We start from the raw sequence: 20,286 nt of genomic DNA on the forward strand, positions 1-20,286 counted from the left end.
GAGAATTGGCGAATTTTAGAACGACTTGAGCAACATCCAGGAATTTTGGGGGTTTTTTTTGGTTTACATTGTGGAGGCTCGTATAAGGGTTAACGCACAACAAGGGGGGCAGAAGACTAGGGGGGCCGGGAGAGGGAAGGACAAAACAGTGGGGAACCAGAGACATTAGGAGATCAGTGGAAGGGAGAGGGATGGGGTGGGGAACATGGGGAATATTTTAATTTTTTTGTTTGTTTATATTGTCGCTATAACATCCAGTTCTTAAGTTATTTTGTCCGGTGGTGCAGGAATGCATTAGCACGTACGATAATTCACCCACTAGTGTGATGTCTTTGGTTTTGTTATAATAACTCCCCACTTTCACGTCCGCGTAAAAACGCAAGTCGGGCTGGCCATCCCAGTTTACTGGAATATTCCCAAGTACAACCACCTAGTTTCACCGCATTTCATCCCACATCATCCATGATGATGACAGCTTTCATTGCACCACAACACAGAGGCGGTGTATTTTAGAATGAATTGGGACTTGCAATGCACTCTCCCACCGGAAGCGACGCTACCTGTACATGATGCACATTTACATGGAGAATTTGCTCCCCTTCCAGAACCCCCAAGACTTTCTTTTTTTAACTCCTAAATCCTTACCAGGCACATCACAAGTACAACCAACAAATTTCAACTCGTTCCATTCAGCGATTTAGGAGTGCATACAGGACAAAAACAAGCACACGCACGGACACACAAGCCAAATTATACACACAGTACAGCACAGTGCTGTAGTATGATTCCGAGAAAGCAAACAAGTAGTTGTACTCTCAATGTGCAAGATCAGTTAAAGACACAGGATGTGGATTATTTTTGATACTTCAAGGAGAGAGACTGAATAAGATGTTGGCAGGTGAGTGGTTCCCCCATTGTGATTTGTAGGAATAGGACTGATTGATCAACAACCAAGACCTCCAAGCAATGCTAAATCATATAAAAACAGATTTGGGAGGAAACACTGGGATTTTATACATTTGTGATGTCGATCAATCATCTCATTTCTCTGTAATTTTAAACACAGGTTTCCATGCATCAATCTCATGTGTCTGTGGTTTTATACAATACACCCATCTCTCGATTTACGTGGACTTAAATATAAATCCTCTTCAAATTTCAAGTCAATCGGATGAAAATTCAGGATTTTAGGAATCTCAGCTAAGTTGTTCACCTTTTGGCCAATTTTTGACCTCAAAAATAACTGGTGGTTGAATTTAATGACGCAATATGAAACTCCTCTTCAAATTTTAAGTCAATCCGATGAAAATTTGACAATTTTAGAAATGCGGCCTATGTTGACCTTTCGGTGGTTGAATTCAGTGACCTGATATGCAACTCCTGTTCAAATTTCTGCTCAATCGGATGAACATTAAAACTTTTCGAAATCTGAAAAAGTTGTTGACCTTTGGCCTTTGTTGATCTATTAACCTCAAAAACAATAGGCTTCTTGCTAAGAACGAACTCTTACCATGTGGTGAAGTTTCGTGAAGATCGGTTTGAAATTGTGACCTGCAGGCGATTCACATACAAACAAACAAGTGGAAGACGTCGTGCAGAGCATGATACATGCAAAATCCATAAAACAAATTTGACCTCGAAAATAATTGGTGGTTGAATTTGATGACCAAATATGAAACTCCTCTTCAAATTTCAAGTCAATCCGATGAAAATTGACAATTTTAGAAATTTGGCCGATGTTGACCTTTTGGATGATGTTGATCTCAAAATAATTGGTAGTTGAAATCAGTGACCTGATGTGCAAATCCTGTTCCTGGACTCTGTATACTTTTCTCCTGACAAGGTGGAGAGCTTGCTGTCAAACCTCGACTCAGATTCTGCAACCGGTCCAGACGGCATCAGGCCAAGTGTCCTAAAAACCTGCTCTTCTGCTCTTGCTCAACCCCTCTCTGTTCTACTCACCTTCTCATTTGCTCAAGGTCATCTTCCATCTGCTTGGAAATCAGCAAACATTACCACCCAGCATAAAAAAGGTGCAAAAACAGATCCCTGCAACGACAGACCAATCAGCCTTCTCCCAATCATCAGCAAGGTCATGGAATCCATCATCGCTTCGATCATCAAATCCTTCCTCAATCTTCTCCAATGGCTTGATTTTGGACCATCAATTTGGATTTAGACCAGGTAACTCTACCCGGGACATGCTGCTTCTGCTTTCCCAACAATGGATGGAGGTATTTCCCGAAATGCCAAACATGAGTTCAGAGCCATCTCAGATGTTTTCGCGAGCTTTCAATACCGTCTCACATCCAGCACTGCTCACCAAACTCTCTTCTTATAGTATCCAAGGCAATCTCCACTCGTGGCTCGCGGACTTACTCTCCTGTCGCAGTCACCACGCGGCTCTTTATGGAATTCTCCTATCTCCTCTTCCTGTGCAGGCTGGACTTCCTCAAGGCTCTGTTCTTTTTCTGGTTTTCATCAATGATCTCAGACTCTCTGGGAAATCCTCTATCGCTTTGCTGATGACTCCACCCTCTGCCGTACCATCTCTCATCCTTCCCATTGGCAAGCAGCAGCCTCTTCACTCATTGCAGACCTGGATAAAATCACAAGCTGGTCAAACACTTGGAACATGTCTTTCAATCTTGACAAATCTCACACTCTCACTATGTCTCTCCTAAAGGACACTGTAAAAAAAAAACCCCAGCTAATTTCTAAACAATCCCCTTGAAGAAGTCCTTTCATTCAAGCTTTGGGGCCTCACTATCTGCCACGGTCTTTCCTTGGAAAGCCACATTTCCAAGCTGGCCTTACAAAGCCAGTAACTGACCGGACATCCTACATTGTGCAAAGTCCTTCCTTGGCACACTTGAGTTTCTAACCACTTACAAAGCTTTCATCCGCAGTCTGACGGAGTACTGCTCTCCCCTATGGGGTGGTGCTCCTGCCTCACACCGAACTCGACTTTATGCTGTGGAAACCAAGGCTTTTAGGATCATTGGTATCTCCTGCGATGAAGCCGAGTCTTTGGGTCTTTCACTGTCTCACCAGAGGCAGGTCGGTGGTTTTTCTGTCTTCGATCATCTCCTCTACGTCCTTGCCCCCCCCCCACCCTTTTGCTCTATCTGTGCCCTGTTCACACTATATTTCCACAGGTTCCTCAAGCTCCACCAAAAACGCCCTTCTGGTGAAACAGCCAAAATCAAGAATCACTGCTCACCTTCACTCTTTCATTCCTCTTTTTTCCCCACCTCTTGAACTAACTCCTATACTCTCTTCAATTCCACTCCTCCCTCCAGGTCTTCAAAACAGCTGTTCACCACCATCTCGTATCATCCAAAACCTCGATCATTTCTACCCCCATTAATTGCCAAGTTGAACAGTTCACGTTTTGTATCCCACTGACAGGCCCGATCTGCATCCGTACCTGAACCAAAATCGAATGAGCTTGTTCTTGTCACCGAACCAACTCATCCAACAACTGTCGCCCGAATCCGTCCAACAACTTTTTTGAGATATCCTGCTACATGTTGTTTTTGGTCCTCTCTCTCTTTCAATGGTGAAGAATCACTGAAAAAAATTCTCATATCTGGATCCGGATTCGGATCTTCACCAAAATTAAGCGTTGGCTGGTTACCAACATACACACATAACAGAGCTACTCCATGAGGAAGTCAAATCCTTGGCTGGTCATCTACAAACACAAAAAAAATTCAGAATGATTGGTTGAAAATTGTGGCCAAAAATCACGTGACAAACGTTTGGTGAAATTTTTTTTAGATCCTCGTGGAGGATCTCGAAATCTTACTCTCGTTGTTGTTCTTGTGGACTTTTTTTGTTTCATAGCCTACAGTTTTCATTGAAACTTCCTGAAACTTGGCATACATATGTAAAAATATCCTGCGCAGACAGTAACCATCTCCGATTTAGAAAATTCCTCTGAAAAAAAAAGTTATGACGTCAAACTATCTCCGCAAATGGAAATCGCCTGAAGAATTATCTCAAACCAAGCAAGCTTTTTGAATTCTGTTTGTGGGAATCGAACAGGGCATGAGCAGAGATGAATTTCCGCACATATGATACATCACTATGACGTCATATCAATTTTTATGACGTCATTCCTTTTTTTTGACATTTTTATCTTGCCAAAACGAAGTTTTTGCAAGATATGTAAGTCAGCTTGTATGGTTTTTTTTTTTGTCTGTAATCATGAATAAAAAATTCTGCAGAGCACAGTTATCATTGGAAATTTTTGTAACTTCGCATATCAGAGGCCTATAGAGGTCCCTTTCAGTGCACAAAATTTTGAAGGTCAAGGTCAAAGGTCAAGGTCACTTTGTCGCAAATCAGAGGAGACGACGAAACCCTTATTTTTTGAGTAATTTTGATCGGATCGTCTTCAAACTTCATGGGAATATAGTTCATGGTCTGGCGCTCAGCTGATTAATTTTTGGTGGCGATTGGCCTTGACCTTCATGGTTAGCGCCGAAGGTCAAACATATTTGACCCCAAGGTCAAATTTTCAAGTTTTAGGAACCATATCGTGTAGTACCTCAAATTGAACACCTCGATGAGTGCTTTCTAGATCTGTCAAGCTTGAGACATTATGACGTCATTTGGTGACGTTATGAGGCAAACGCATATTTTTCATGGTTCCTCTGTAGAACGATTCTCATCGGAATCTTTCGTAGGCAGATATTCCTCAAGGAGTCGCTCCTGGAGGATAGCAGCTCTGTTCACCTCAGTGTGACCTTAAAGAAGTCACACCTGGTCACCTTTTGGCAAGATACGGGTCTTTGTTTTTTGTTTCATTTGTTTCACAGCCCATAGTTTTCATCGAAACTTCCTGAAACTTGGCATATACTGTACATGTAAAAATACTCTGCGGAGACAGTCACCATCTCCGATTTTGAAAATTCCTCCAAGAAAAAAAAGTTATGACGTCAAAATATGTCCGCCAATGGAAATCACCTAAAAATTATCTCCAAAACTGGGCAAGCTTTTTGAATTCTGTTTGGGGAATCGAACAGGGCATTAGCAGAGATGAATTTCCACACATATGAAACATCACTATGACGTCATATCAATTTTTATGACGTCATTCCTATTTTTTGACATTTTTTGTTTCACAACCCAGAGTTTTCATCGGATCTTCGTGAAACTTGCCATGTATACACAGAAAGCCCACACGCAGGCAGAAACCATCTCCGATTTTGGAAATTCTTTCGAGAAAAAAGTTGACGTCATAATATCGCCGCGAATGGAAATCGCCTATACCATTATCTCCGAAACTAGGCAAGCTGTTTGAATTTTGTTTGCGGGAATCAAGCCGGGCATTCGCACAGGTAATTTATCGCAAACCTGATGCATCACAATGACGCCATATTCGTTTTTATGACGTCATCATTAAGAGGACGAGGATCTCAGCTCATTTGAGCTTGTTCATAACGAATACGGAGATTCGCACCTCGTTCACGATTATCGTTGGAAGGGAGATTGTCGAACGTAATCACTTTGGATTGACAAAGTAAAAACAAACAAAACGATGCGATGGCCGGGAATCGAACCCGGGTCAACTGCTTGGAAGGCAGCTATGCTCACCACTATACCACCATCGCTTCACGAAAACTACCTCAGGAAGTGAGCTTTTTGTAATGGATGTTTATAACATCAAACGTTTTGTCCATTATAAATGACAAGTTGAAGAAAACGTAACTCATCGTTTAATAGAAAGACTAATGAGTTTGAGATTTTTTTTTTTAATTGCTCGGACTGCGCATGCATTGTTCATGTTAAATATGCTCTCGGGGCAGCTTTTGGCGACCGTCTCGTCTATCCGTTTGTACGTTGCTGCCTCAGAGGCAGATACAACTCCCAATAATTCAGTTTGGACGTGTGAATGAAAACGAACTCTGGTGGAATTTTTCCTTTGTCGGACTTTCTGTCTCGTCGGCAATGCGGGCGGTGGTTCAGCGGGTCACGAGTGCTGCTGTGACAGGTCCGTACTTTGTGGTATTCCAAGCTGAACTGCTCGTCTCGACATTTTTTTTTTCCTTCCATGAATCGCTGAAGTACTGCTCGAAATAATTCACTGGTTATTTTACTTCGACATTCTCAGTCTTACAAAGGATAACAATGGCATTTGTGGAAGAATCATATTCGATGATGTGTTGGTCTGTGTCATGTGTGCGATAACTAGACGCACGTAGATCTGAGGGTGTTCGTGGAAGATTGTTACGGATTTGGAAACCTTGTGCACACAAACAGCCAGAGTCCCCGTACTTCAGTTATTTCGATAAGCATGTGTTTACAGTTGGAATCCCTCCTTCTGTCTAATGGGAATTTCATGTGTGCTGTGAGTTATTTTATAGCTGGGTTATTTAAATCTCCAGATCCCCTCCACTTGCGGCCACAGTGTCTTTCAGCGCTCGTGCCCTCACCTCGCGTGCTCGATTCGACTTCCTCGAATTGGTCTGAATTCCAACACCACGAGGCAAAATCGGTGTTTCTCGAACAAGAGGGGTGCAGACACTCGTAGAGGGGGCGTGGTTTTACCGGCTCGGCCATAACCCCGCCCAGAAAGGGCGGGTCCATGGAGGTCCCTGTCCAATCAGGGCGATCAGCGTGTCAGCTCCACCAAGGCCCCGCCCCGCTCAGAGCGGTTGATAAAGGACGACGTGACCCTCAGTGTGTGCACGTGTCGAGTTCTTGTGCTCGTTCGAGGTCAGAAAGTTCTTGCGTGTCCTTGGGAGTTCTTGAGAGTTCTTTGAAGTTCTTGGAGGGCAGTTTGGGTGTGCCGTCGTCATTGCTGGAGCTCTCAAGCCTGGAGTCTCCGCTGGCCTTCAACAAGGAGCGACCCTGGATCCGCTATCCACGGACCACGGGTCCCACACTGGAAGTCGCACGCCAAGCCGCCCGGACGCGGTCAGGTACCCCAACAGAACTCTGACCCCCACCTAGACTATCACCTTGGCTGCGAGGGTTGAATAAAGACCAGTTGGGTCCTTTTTCTTTTGGTTGTGTGTGTCTGTATGTGTCCCCGTCCTATAAGTAAAACTGTTTAAGTGTTTATGATCATTGTAAATACTAGTACATGCCCGTAAAAAAAAAATAATAATAATAATAAATAAAATGAACCACACAGGCCGTTTCTTCGCTCTCACGTGCCCGTACGTGCGTGACCCGGAAGTTCGATATTATTCGCAACTTATTTTTAATACCCAATTATTCAATTAGCGCCAACGTATTTTACCTTTTCGCAATGTCCTGGCAAGGAAAACAAAAAGAGAAGAGAAGAGAGAAAAAATTTACTTCCTGGTTCGGAGCATACCAGTACTCTGATGTTCCCGAAATTTATACACCGTCTCATACGAAAACGATCATAACTTGGGCCATTGTGTTTATCTATAAATGCGCATAAGAAATCAAGAAATTATTAGAATACACGAAGTCATCACTCTCCGGAAGCCCGTACGTTGTAACCTGTAATGGGGAACGCGGCTGAGCTTCCCTTCCCCATCGGCCACGCCCACGCAACAACGTGTCTTGTCATTGGTTTGGTAAATAAATGGCCATAACTTGGGAAGCACTTGTCCCATTAATATCAAACCTTGAAAAGGCACATCCTCAGGTCCCCAGCAATATACCTGGCAAGTTTCAATTAGATCGGACTAGAGGTTGTCGAGAAACAGCAGTCACACACACACACACACACACACACACACACACACACACACGCACACACACACACGCACACGCACACGCACACACACACACACACACACACACACACACACACACACACACACACACACACACACACACACACACACACACACACACACACACACACACACACACACACACACACACACACACACACACACACACACACTGCTGGAATTATAGATAGATTTGCTTGCATATAGTCGTGAATAAGTCGACACTTCGTCCCTTTCTTTTATTCCTGTAAATAAAATAATTGTTTTAATGTTCCAGTTTGTTTCTGTCCTTTCTTCCATTGACCCAGAATGGTTCGGACTTGAGAATTAGTGAGGCCGTTTGGGCCGGTAAATTGTTCATTTGGACCGATGGATCTTGGTAATCCCCACTCGGTTTACACCCGGATCGGGCTTGGTAAACGGTCCGTTCCGCCCGAGGTCCGTCGAGGGTGTGGTTTTCTCCGGTAGTTGGACGACGTGGGTATTTAGGTATATTGAAATTTGGCAATTTACCCTACCCCACGCCGTCAAAATATTGGCGACCACCGTCCGCTAAGGGACCCGTGAACTCTCGGACTTATCCAAGAGTCACGACCTAAATTCCGGGTGTTCGGTGGGAGATGACTCCACTGCTCCACCTCGTGGTCGTTTATCGCTGCCGACCCCCGGCCCACAACACCATTTCCTCCGCACGGTCATGGGAAAGACTTGGTGTGAGCCAACTATTCTGGTGGCAAATTTGTAATTGCATCTATCTACACTTCTGAGATTCATGTGTACAAATTATACTTTAAAAAGTCTGCGATAGAGTACGTCCATAAGTCTTCACAAAGTTGCTTCTATTCTCGTTCTCGAATGTCTTCATAACTCTCGAGGCTGATAAAGACGCCGGAATAGATCGCTGAGGTATAAATCTGGAGATCATTAAAACGCCAAACTGTTCTTCTTCTTCTTCTTCTTCTTCTTCTTCTTCTTCTTCTTCTTCTTCTTCTTCTTCTTCTTCTTCTTCTTCTTCTTCTTCTTCTTCTTCTTCTTCTTCTTCTTCTTCTTCTTCTTCTTCTTCTTCTTCTTCTTCTTCTTCTTCTTCTTCTTCTTCTTCTTCTTCTTCTTTCTTCTTCTTCTTCTTCTTCTTCTTCTTCTTCTTCTTCTTCTTCTTCTTCTTCTTCTTCTTCTTCTTCTTCTTCTTCTTCTTCTTCTTCTTCTTCTTCTTCTTCTTCTTCTTCTTCTTCTTCTTCTTCTTCTTCTTCTTCTTCTTCTTCTTCTTCTTCTTCTTCTTCTTCTTCTTCTTCTTCTTCTTCTTCTTCTTCTTCTTCTTCTTCTTCTTCTTCTTCTTCTTCTTCTTCTTCTTCTTCTTCTTCTTCTTCTTCTTCTTCTTCTTCTTCTTCTTCTTCTTCTTCTTCTTCTTCTTCTTCTTCTTCTTCTTCTTCTTCTTCTTCTTCTTCTTCTTCTTCTTCTTCTTCTTCTTCTTCTTCTTCTTCTTCTTCTTCTTCTTCTTCTTCTTCTTCTTCTTCTTCTTCTTCTTCTTCTTCTTCTTCTTCTTCTTCTTCTTCTTCTTCTTCTTCTTCTTCTTCTTCTTCTTCTTCTTCTTCTTCTTCTTCTTCTTCTTCTTCTTCTTCTTCTTCTTCTTCTTCTTCTTCTTCTTCTTCTTCTTCTTCTTCTTCTTCTTCTTCTTCTTCTTCTTCTTCTTCTTCTTCTTCTTCTTCTTCTTCTTCTTCTTCTTCTTCTTCTTCTTCTTCTTCTTCTTCTTCTTCTTCTTCTTCTTCTTCTTCTTCTTCTTCTTCTTCTTCTTCTTCTTCTTCTTCTTCTTCTTCTTCTTCTTCTTCTTCTTCTTCTTCTTCTTCTTCTTCTTCTTCTTCTTCTTCTTCTTCTTCTTCTTCTTCTTCTTCTTCTTCTTCTTCTTCTTCTTCTTCTTCTTCTTCTTCTTCTTCTTCTTCTTCTTCTTCTTCTTCTTCTTCTTCTTCTTCTTCTTCTTCTTCTTCTTCTTCTTCTTCTTCTTCTTCTTCTTCTTCTTCTTCTTCTTCTTCTTCTTCTTCTTCTTCTTCTTCTTCTTCTTCTTCTTCTTCTTCTTCTTCTTCTTCTTCTTCTTCTTCTTCTTCTTCTTCTTCTTCTTCTTCTTCTTCTTCTTCTTCTTCTTCTTCTTCTTCTTCTTCTTCTTCTTCTTCTTCTTCTTCTTCTTCTTCTTCTTCTTCTTCTTCTTCTTCTTCTTCTTCTTCTTCTTCTTCTTCTTCTTCTTCTTCTTCTTCTTCTTCTTCTTCTTCTTCTTCTTCTTCTTCTTCTTCTTCTTCTTCTTCTTCTTCTTCTTCTTCTTCTTCTTCTTCTTCTTCTTCTTCTTCTTCTTCTTCTTCTTCTTCTTCTTCTTCTTCTTCTTCTTCTTCTTCTTCTTCTTCTTCTTCTTCTTCTTCTTCTTCTTCTTCTTCTTCTTCTTCTTCTTCTTCTTCTTCTTCTTCTTCTTCTTCTTCTTCTTCTTCTTCTTCTTCTTCTTCTTCTTCTTCTTCTTCTTCTTCTTCTTCTTCTTCTTCTTCTTCTTCTTCTTCTTCTTCTTCTTCTTCTTCTTCTTCTTCTTCTTCTTCTTCTTCTTCTTCTTCTTCTTCTTCTTCTTCTTCTTCTTCTTCTTCTTCTTCTTCTTCTTCTTCTTCTTCTTCTTCTTCTTCTTCTTCTTCTTCTTCTTCTTCTTCTTCTTCTTCTTCTTCTTCTTCTTCTTCTTCTTCTTCTTCTTCTTCTTCTTCTTCTTCTTCTTCTTCTTCTTCTTCTTCTTCTTCTTCTTCTTCTTCTTCTTCTTCTTCTTCTTCTTCTTCTTCTTCTTCTTCTTCTTCTTCTTCTTCTTCTTCTTCTTCTTCTTCTTCTTCTTCTTCTTCTTCTTCTTCTTCTTCTTCTTCTTCTTCTTCTTCTTCTTCTTCTTCTTCTTCTTCTTCTTCTTCTTCTTCTTCTTCTTCTTCTTCTTCTTCTTCTTCTTCTTCTTCTTCTTCTTCTTCTTCTTCTTCTTCTTCTTCTTCTTCTTCTTCTTCTTCTTCTTCTTCTTCTTCTTCTTCTTCTTCTTCTTCTTCTTCTTCTTCTTCTTCTTCTTCTTCTTCTTCTTCTTCTTCTTCTTCTTCTTCTTCTTCTTCTTCTTCTTCTTCTTCTTCTTCTTCTTCTTCTTCTTCTTCTTCTTCTTCTTCTTCTTCTTCTTCTTCTTCTTCTTCTTCTTCTTCTTCTTCTTCTTCTTCTTCTTCTTCTTCTTCTTCTTCTTCTTCTTCTTCTTCTTCTTCTTCTTCTTCTTCTTCTTCTTCTTCTTCTTCTTCTTCTTCTTCTTCTTCTTCTTCTTCTTCTTCTTCTTCTTCTTCTTCTTCTTCTTCTTCTTCTTCTTCTTCTTCTTCTTCTTCTTCTTCTTCTTCTTCTTCTTCTTCTTCTTCTTCTTCTTCTTCTTCTTCTTCTTCTTCTTCTTCTTCTTCTTCTTCTTCTTCTTCTTCTTCTTCTTCTTCTTCTTCTTCTTCTTCTTCTTCTTCTTCTTCTTCTTCTTCTTCTTCTTCTTCTTCTTCTTCTTCTTCTTCTTCTTCTTCTTCTTCTTCTTCTTCTTCTTCTTCTTCTTCTTCTTCTTCTTCTTCTTCTTCTTCTTCTTCTTCTTCTTCTTCTTCTTCTTCTTCTTCTTCTTCTTCTTCTTCTTCTTCTTCTTCTTCTTCTTCTTCTTCTTCTTCTTCTTCTTCTTCTTCTTCTTCTTCTTCTTCTTCTTCTTCTTCTTCTTCTTCTTCTTCTTCTTCTTCTTCTTCTTCTTCTTCTTCTTCTTCTTCTTCTTCTTCTTCTTCTTCTTCTTCTTCTTCTTCTTCTTCTTCTTCTTCTTCTTCTTCTTCTTCTTCTTCTTCTTCTTCTTCTTCTTCTTCTTCTTCTTCTTCTTCTTCTTCTTCTTCTTCTTCTTCTTCTTCTTCTTCTTCTTCTTCTTCTTCTTCTTCTTCTTCTTCTTCTTCTTCTTCTTCTTCTTCTTCTTCTTCTTCTTCTTCTTCTTCTTCTTCTTCTTCTTCTTCTTCTTCTTCTTCTTCTTCTTCTTCTTCTTCTTCTTCTTCTTCTTCTTCTTCTTCTTCTTCTTCTTCTTCTTCTTCTTCTTCTTCTTCTTCTTCTTCTTCTTCTTCTTCTTCTTCTTCTTCTTCTTCTTCTTCTTCTTCTTCTTCTTCTTCTTCTTCTTCTTCTTCTTCTTCTTCTTCTTCTTCTTCTTCTTCTTCTTCTTCTTCTTCTTCTTCTTCTTCTTCTTCTTCTTCTTCTTCTTCTTCTTCTTCTTCTTCTTCTTCTTCTTCTTCTTCTTCTTCTTCTTCTTCTTCTTCTTCTTCTTCTTCTTCTTCTTCTTCTTCTTCTTCTTCTTCTTCTTCTTCTTCTTCTTCTTCTTCTTCTTCTTCTTCTTCTTCTTCTTCTTCTTCTTCTTCTTCTTCTTCTTCTTCTTCTTCTTCTTCTTCTTCTTCTTCTTCTTCTTCTTCTTCTTCTTCTTCTTCTTCTTCTTCTTCTTCTTCTTCTTCTTCTTCTTCTTCTTCTTCTTCTTCTTCTTCTTCTTCTTCTTCTTCTTCTTCTTCTTCTTCTTCTTCTTCTTCTTCTTCTTCTTCTTCTTCTTCTTCTTCTTCTTCTTCCCGAGCATAATGTAGGGTGAAGCGATTACAATGATTCTAATTACTGTTTTCAACATCCATTCAATATGCGCTCTATCAACTGATCATGTACCGTGTGGTGAAGTTTTTAAATTTCCTCCGTTGAATGGTTTTCCATGTACGCTCTTGACGAAATGCAGACACGTACGTACACGACCGGTTGCTCGACCCCACTTTTCGGTTTGCACGCGTGTGGGGTAATTATACAAGATAACTTGAACCTCATGTGCACGTGCAAACCATCACTTCACCTCCAATTCCAGATGGCTTCCAAGGGTTACTCAGGTCTTTTTAATGAGCAAGATTTAAAAGATCACAAGTAAAGGGTATCGTTACAGTTGTGGGGGGTAGATGGAAGAATTTAATAAGGAATATAACATTGTGTCGAGTTGTTTGGTCCGTGAACGTGTAGGAGGCATCTCGATGTAACTGAGGAGGGAACCTTTGAGCTTAAGTGTCACGTGTCACCACATGAGGGGGTGGTGTCGTGTTAATTTGCTAGGGTTTAAGAATAAGCTTCCCCAGTTTGTAATCGGCCCTCTGTGATTTTACCGAATGTTTTTTTTTTATCACCAAAACCACGAGGAGGAACAAGCAGGCATGTCGAGCAGGCAGAAGCCCCGCCTGCCTGGGTTTTGAGCGAGCAGGCCACGCCCCGAAGCCGGAGGATATAGGCGTGAAGAGGAAGGTTGGTTGCGTATTGTGGGATGCTACCTACTACATTGGACGAGAGATCGGCAGAGCACACTCACGAGGTCAGTGTAAGGTTGGCTTGCGCAATTTTGGAGAGCCATGATTAAAGAGGAAGGCAGGCACATTTTGAGAGGCGAGAGGAAGAGCGCACGTGATAGGAGAGCTGAGAGCGGAGGGTGAGCGCATGCCGGGGAGGACGACACGACCCTTGTATTTGTTTTGAGATTTGGCTCGCGTGGTGAAGCATGACGCTGGACTTGGGCTCTTGGTTGAGTCGTGAGAAACGGATCCTGAGCCTCGTGTATGTCATAGTGGGTCGGTGAGGACGATCGACGCACGAAGCAGCTCCACGTCTGAGCCTTGGTGTTGAGTGCCGCTCGCGGAGTGCCTGGCTTACGTTTGGCCTGCTACGAGAGAAGTGATGGCGCCATTTGCGCGTGTCTGCATGTGCGAATAGAAGTGCCTCGATTCCAAGTTTCACAAGGACCAGCTCTGGGCTGAGCTAAGTCCAAGAATACTCGAAAGGAGGTGTTTTCCCTTTTTATTTTGTGTTCTCTTTGTCTGTACTTGAGTCTGAATGAGAGGTGCCTCGACTGTAGGATTTATTTACTTTATTAATATTATTCTCATTACCTTTTGAATTATCGTCCTATGTAAATATTTGTTTATGTTCATTAAATGTGTTCATTTAAGCAAACTGTATTTGTGTATTTGTTTTGGGGTTCGAGTGTAAACCCCCTATGCATCCGCTTCATTCCCCGTGCTCCTCTGCCCTCTGCCATTGCACCCCATGCCCTTTGAGCACGTGTTAAAATCTCCAAGGATCAACGTGTCCACCTCCTATTAATAAGGAACCGCAAGTGTCCCAGGGTCTGGCGGTGTTAACCGTCTGTCACCACAAATTGGTTTCGGGGATGGGGGGGGGGTTAACCTGGGCCGACCACCCCGCAACGATATATAGAGGAGCCACCAACCATGGTTCCGCCCTCCACTTCCTAACTGGTGTTCGGCATGGCAGAGATAATGCATTAGTGTGGCAGATGACGCTTGTTGCGCACATCTCGTTACGGCAATAGCCGGTATCACCAATGGAACTCAAATTGTCTTTCTACTTCACCGAATTTGGGGGTTTAATTCCTAAATTCGGGGGTTTAGTGTCATTTAGCTATCACATTGGAATTGCCTTTTCTTGTTTATATGTACAATCAGAGTACCCACCCAACGGGCGATCTTGTTTGAAACATGCAACACATTCTTCTAAAACGTACCTTTATTTGAGTGGTGTATAGGAAACCGACAACTACTTCAATCGCTCCCGAAAATAAAATATATAACCTGGGTTACATGCATGAAGAAAAAAAACATACCAACTGCTTATAATTCAAAACAACTCGCTGCACTGGAAAGCGTGGGAACAGCAATACTATACTGTAAATGGTGGGGTCTTGTAATACCCTCTCCCATCTGGAGCGGCGCGACACGATACACATTTACCGAGAGAATTTGTGTCCTCCCCCCACACCCCTCTACCAAGACCACCGGCAAAGATAAAAACACCTCGATGCACTAATTGACATCATGCTGATCCCACGCAGCAAGTCTGGGTGTAATCAGGCCAGAACTGTAGGAGGAGTAGTGCGACAAACAAACACACACCGGTCCGTGAATTGTAGTGAGGATATACCCACACACATACATTACTTGTATTTAGAACATTGAAACGTTTGCGTGTTTTGGGCTTACCGTGATCCTCCCATTCGGAGAACATTTGAACTCCCCTCAGTTATCACTGTTGTTCCAATGTCTGACAAAATTGAATTGGTTTACCATCACGATTTTGGGTCAAACAATGCTATTACTGTTTTTCCGTTTACAACAGAACATACTTGACACTGTTTGCAAGTTTGGGATTCAGTGAGCTTCAAATACATCGATTTATTACGGTTTGTTATTTAATCAACAAACTCCCTCTTATAATAATCAGGTGAGGAATCGAACCCAGCTTAGACGGCTCAAAGAAGGGCAAGTGCATTACCTCTGTGTCATCCTATCAGATATGATCAATAAGAGAAGGTGCAATTACAGAAATATTTCTCTGGCCGATTATATTTTGTTTTATTTAATTAATTTATTTTTTACGGGATTTACGGCTCGTGGAGGAGTTGCGACACAAATCGCGCACACATGCAGACGGGTACACGAGATGACACCAGACTTGACTTTCACACTAACACGGCCGCTGATATTGGGGAAAGCGACGTCACTTCCCGGAGCACTCCGGGTACCAGCGACGTCATCCTTATGACTGCTTTTTTCTCTCCGCACTCAGTGGGAAAATCAAGGCGTTTCCTCCTCCCCATGGAGATCAACCTATCGTGGTGTTTTTTTTCCTTGCTCTGTCCTTTTAAATGCAGATCGTCAAGCAAGAAAGCAGCACACACCATTTTTAAAGTCTGGTATGACTTGGCCGGGGTTCAAACCGTCAACCACCTGCATTCACAGCAGATTCTCTCAGTCTAACTATTACTATCTTTACTCCTTTATTTTGTGTAATTTATTGGTTCTGTAAACAAGTCATATTCAGCTATTTGATCTCCCCTAAAATATGCAGATGAAAGGCATTTGATTATGTAGCTTGACATTTAGTATTTAACATTATATGAATGTGTTTTTTCGATATTATGCTCAAATGAATAAGATACAAAATGTACACCACTTAAAACTACTGTACTCAATAACTTGTCATGGTGCTGTCTCTTTCCACAGTTGGAGCAGAGCAGGTCAGCTCGATTGGCAAGGGACTATGTGTGCTGTTGGGGATTTCCAGAGATGACACCCAAAGAGACATTGACTTCATGTGCGTACGAATTTAATATCTTGGTTAATTCCATACCAGGAAACAAATGATCATCAATTTTTGTGAAACTTACCTTCAGTTTTAGATATCAACCAAAACAGAGGCTGGGAAAATTTCAGCCTTCTTGGTCAAAATCTCCATTTCCCTCTTTTTCGAGAGAGAGATATATGTATTTTGCATCACACGTATCTCTCTAAATTCTGTGGAATGAAATGCTCTCAATATTGTTGCGGTTATGGAAGAAGACCCCCATGCATTCAGAGACACATAGCAGTTCCCAGAGTCAGTTATATCTTTAACTTGTATCCTCAGAATAGATTTCCTTTCCATTGTCTACAGCAGGGGTTCCCAACCTGGGGTGCCCGCACCCCTTGGGGGTGCGAGATGGAATTTCAGGGGGTGCGACAAAGAGTGGCTTGTGTCCTTGAGTGACGAGTCACGAGTCATCACTCAGCCAGCTGCCAGTGTGCCTTGAGAAGTGGTAGTAGGTGGTTGTGTTGCGTAGATAGTAATGTCGTTTACGATTACTTAATCAAAAGGAGAGAATAACAGAGTTAACATACAAGTAAAGTAACTGATTGTCAGAATATTGCTTTTAAAATCATTATAACACAACATCTGACATAATCATTGCACATCATTACGCCTAAACTGAAGGTGTAAGATATTTGTCTTTGTTCATTTTTATGGGTGAGTGACTAGTTATAGTACACGCGGTGATGGGCTGGAAAACTGTTGAAGCGTGTTACAAATTTGCATTGTGTCTCCATACTGAGTGCGAATTATCTTCGCACGTTGACCGCCATACGTATTATTGCGTACTACCACTGGTGAACACTTTATTAATAGAATTTAATCGTGAACATTATAAACTTTCGGAAAACTAGTATTTAGGCACTTTTGCGGAATAATGGTGATTGAACAATTGCTTGTTTAATAGTATTGAAGTTAGTATTTTATATTTGACATCAATTAATTGTAAAACGGTGTAGAAACATGTGTTTTAAGTACTATTTAAATTTCGAACTACTTATGGCGGTCGCTGTGCTGAATAAAGGTTACTTGTGAGAGAGTATAATGCGTCTTTCTTAGATTTTTTTTTTTTCATTAAGCACTTCATTATTGATAAATTTACTTACTTGCGGCTATTAGGTTTTTATAATAATTAAATGATGTTTGCAACTTTTCAGCCTGATTATTGTGGTAATTATTTGAGTTATACAGTCTATGAAAGTGCTAATTAGTGTACCTCATCCTGGTAAGTGTTTCTATGTAATGTGAAGTTTTTAATAATCCAATTAGGTTTACTTTTTCACGACATTATTTGCTTTTGCGAATGTTCTGAATAACTTATAAATAAACTCCTAAATTGAGTAGTTCAATTAAAATTTGAATGTTCTTAAATACGGATACTGATTTTTGCTCATAAAAACTTTGCAATATTGATTATAAATTTATCTAATGAAATTAATTTATATATTTGGTATATTAGATAAATTAATTTTAAAATTTACTATGAATCATTGTGCTTAAATGTAATTACGTTACTAACCGTAGTTACACTTTGCTCATTATAATTAAATTTCATTGCAGGGTCCTATAGTATTGTTACGGATATGGAAACACTCAAGCAGACAGCAGTCCCAAAGTTTAAGCATGGCGGAGCTGATGTTAGAGTACATGATGTTGGGTCATTGAAAATCAAAAGAGCTCTTTTTGATTCACAAGGAACTCTTTCAAAATTAGGTTTTGTTTCTGTTGAAAAACCCCTACTTCTTGTTTCATACCAAGTGGCATATAGAGTGGCAAAATCCAAGAAGCCCCATACAATTGCAGAAGATCTCATCAAGCCATGTACACTGGAAATGGCAACAATTATCCTGGACAAAGAAGCAAGAAAAAAAATTGAACAGGTGCCCCTATCAAATAATGTCATTCACAACCGAATTAGTGATTTGAGTGAAGATATTTTGGACCAAGTCATCTCAGATGTCAGAGCCAGTCCTTTTCAAATCTCTATTCAGTTGGATGAGTCAACTGACGTCTCCAGTTGTACTCAACTCATCACATTAGTGAGGTATGTCAATGACGGTGCTGTGAAGGAAGATTTCCTGTTTTGTAAAGATCTGCCAAAAAACACAACTGCAAAGGATGTGATGCAGCTGGTAAAAGACTTCTTTGCCAAACATGATTTAGATATCAAAGTCATTGGTTCTGTGTGCACTGACGGGGCACCTGCAATGCTTGGAAATAAATATGGATTTTCTGCATTGATGAAAAAGGAGATTCCAGACTTGCAAGTTACCCATTGTTTTCTTCATCAGCATGCTTTGGCATCAAAAACATTGCCTCCAAATTTGAAGAAAGTCCTTGATACTTGTGTGAAGATCATCAACTGGATCAGGGGGAGAGCTTTGAACCATCGCATCTTCAAACCATTTTGTGAGGATCTGGGTTGTGAGCATTCAGTTTTGCTTTTACACACAGAAGTCCGTTGGTTGTCACGAGGACAAGCTTTAACCCGCTTCTTTGAACTGCGGGAAGAAATCAAAGTTTTTCTGGAGGAGCGTGAATGTGATCTGGTTGGGGCATTGGAATCACAGGAATTCGCCCAAATGCTCGCTTACTTAGCTGACATTTTCACTCGTATGAATGACCTGAGTATTTCTCTTCAAGGAAAAGGGATAAGCATATTGAAGGCTTGTGAAAAGTTGAATTCCTTCAAAGAAAAGTTACATCTTTGGCGTCGAAGGATGTAAAGAGGCAGTCTCTCAAATTTTCCTTCACTAGAAGAGATGGTTGATGATGCTGGATCCATAACACCTACTGTGCATGAAGAAATTGTGGCTCATTTGGAAATGCTGTCAGAATCTTTTGATGGATATTTTGCTGCTGGAGAGCTGGAGATTTCAGAAGAATGGATCATGAATCCATATTCCTATAATTTGGAGAAAATGTCAGATGACTAAGAGCTGAAGGAAGATCTTATTGATTTGCAGACAAATCGAACTCTTGAAATACAATTTGAAAGCAAGACTTTGGAGGAGTTTTGGTGTGCAGCACTGGATATGTTCCCAAGACTTGGTGGAAAAGCACTCCGTGTCCTCATTCCATTTGCAACAACATACTTGTGTGAATGTGGATTCAGTTCTCTTTTGTCAATCAAGACAAAATCTTTGGAATCGCCTGAATCCACAGGCAGACCTACGGATCTCAGTCAGCAAGAAAGTTCCACGTTTTGACAAAATCGTGAATGAGAAGCAAGAGCAAAGAAGTCATTGAATTTTATGTTCACAATTGGGATTGATTTTACTGTTTAGAATTTTTTCTGAATAAATTAGAATGTAATTGCTCAATTTATACTTTCATTTTATGCACTGAGTTAATAGCTTATTTTCTAAGTTCAATTTGTTCACCCACAGTATTGTCTGTGATTCACTTTGTGGTTCAAAAATTATAAATTAGACTTCTTCAACTTCTAATGTGATATTACTTTTGTAGGGGGTGCGAACATTATTCGAACATTCCTAGGTGTGTGGGGCATCGAAAAGGTTGGGAACCACTGGGTTAGAGGGAAGAGAAACAAATGCATTGTGTTGGTTTTGCTAAGTCTTTACATTTCTTCTAACTTACGATCCACGCTCCATCCACCTTCGCATCCAGTATTGTATCCAGTATTCCTTGCCCCCGCTGCACTGCGATCCTCGCCCTGACCCTCTAAAAAAAATTTTGTTCAAGGTAAATTTGATGACAAAAAATATAATTACCCATTTTTGTCATCAAATTTTCCGGAAACATTTATTACAAAAACGTGGAGAAAATAATTACAAAATTTGGTCAAAATGTGAAAGGGAAAAGTCGTAGTGACTATAAATAGCCCTTATTAGCCACGCTGCAGCGCGTCAAGTACGAGACATCTTGTGTGTGTGTGTATATGTATATATATGTATATGTATATATATATATATATATATATATATATATATTGTTGCGAATTCGCGCCCGCCGGCGTGCGAACGGCCACGTAACTCGAATCGCGGCACATCGCCCACCGGACGGACAATTCTGTCGTGACCCTCTCGGACTAACGCCGGGAGCTAGTCACGGGTGGGCATTTCGGCCTCACCACGATCGTGCCAATCGGCCCCCCGCGTGGGATAGGGTTGTTTGCCAAACTCGACCTACCTAAGTATCCACGCGGAGGGTAGACCGGGCAATCGCACCTCGCTGCAGGTCGACTCCGGACACGGGCCACTTAAGCGATCCGTTCCGTACTATCGGGATAACCGAGCGGTGTTATCGTCGGCCTCGACGGTTCCGATTAATTATCGGGCGTATTAAGCCCACTACCAACCCTTTACATGAAGCAAGATGGCGATTCAATTAAAGAAAAGACGAAGCGAAACGA

General features: G+C 40.9%; 1 protein-coding gene and 1 non-coding gene across 5 annotated transcripts in view; one reads left to right on the forward strand and one right to left on the reverse strand.

The window, feature by feature from the left end:
* Positions 1–5,549: 5,549 nt before the first annotated feature.
* Positions 5,550–5,621, reverse strand: TRNAG-UCC (transfer RNA glycine (anticodon UCC)). Its single transcript has one exon. It is a non-coding gene; the product is annotated as a tRNA-Gly (tRNA).
* Positions 5,622–5,844: 223 nt separating this feature from the next.
* Positions 5,845–20,286, forward strand: part of DTD1 (D-aminoacyl-tRNA deacylase 1) — a 72,970-nt gene continuing 58,528 nt past the window's right edge. For 3 of the 4 annotated variants that reach the window (XM_085856055.1, XM_085856057.1, XM_085856056.1), the window contains exons 1-2: positions 6,581–6,932; positions 15,788–15,878. In XM_085856055.1, the coding sequence (XP_085712181.1) occupies positions 6,596–6,932; positions 15,788–15,878 (428 nt within the window). In that variant the 5' untranslated portion in view covers positions 6,581–6,595. Of the gene's footprint in view, positions 6,002–6,580; positions 6,933–15,787; positions 15,879–20,286 lie in introns of those variants that run through there. The other variant, XM_085856058.1, reaches the window with a different exon arrangement.

Source organism: Eptatretus burgeri, chromosome 15, assembly GCF_056783735.1.
Source record: "Eptatretus burgeri isolate ZD-2024b chromosome 15, Ebu_testis_v1, whole genome shotgun sequence".
Classification (NCBI taxonomy): Eukaryota; Metazoa; Chordata; class Myxini; order Myxiniformes; family Myxinidae; genus Eptatretus; species Eptatretus burgeri.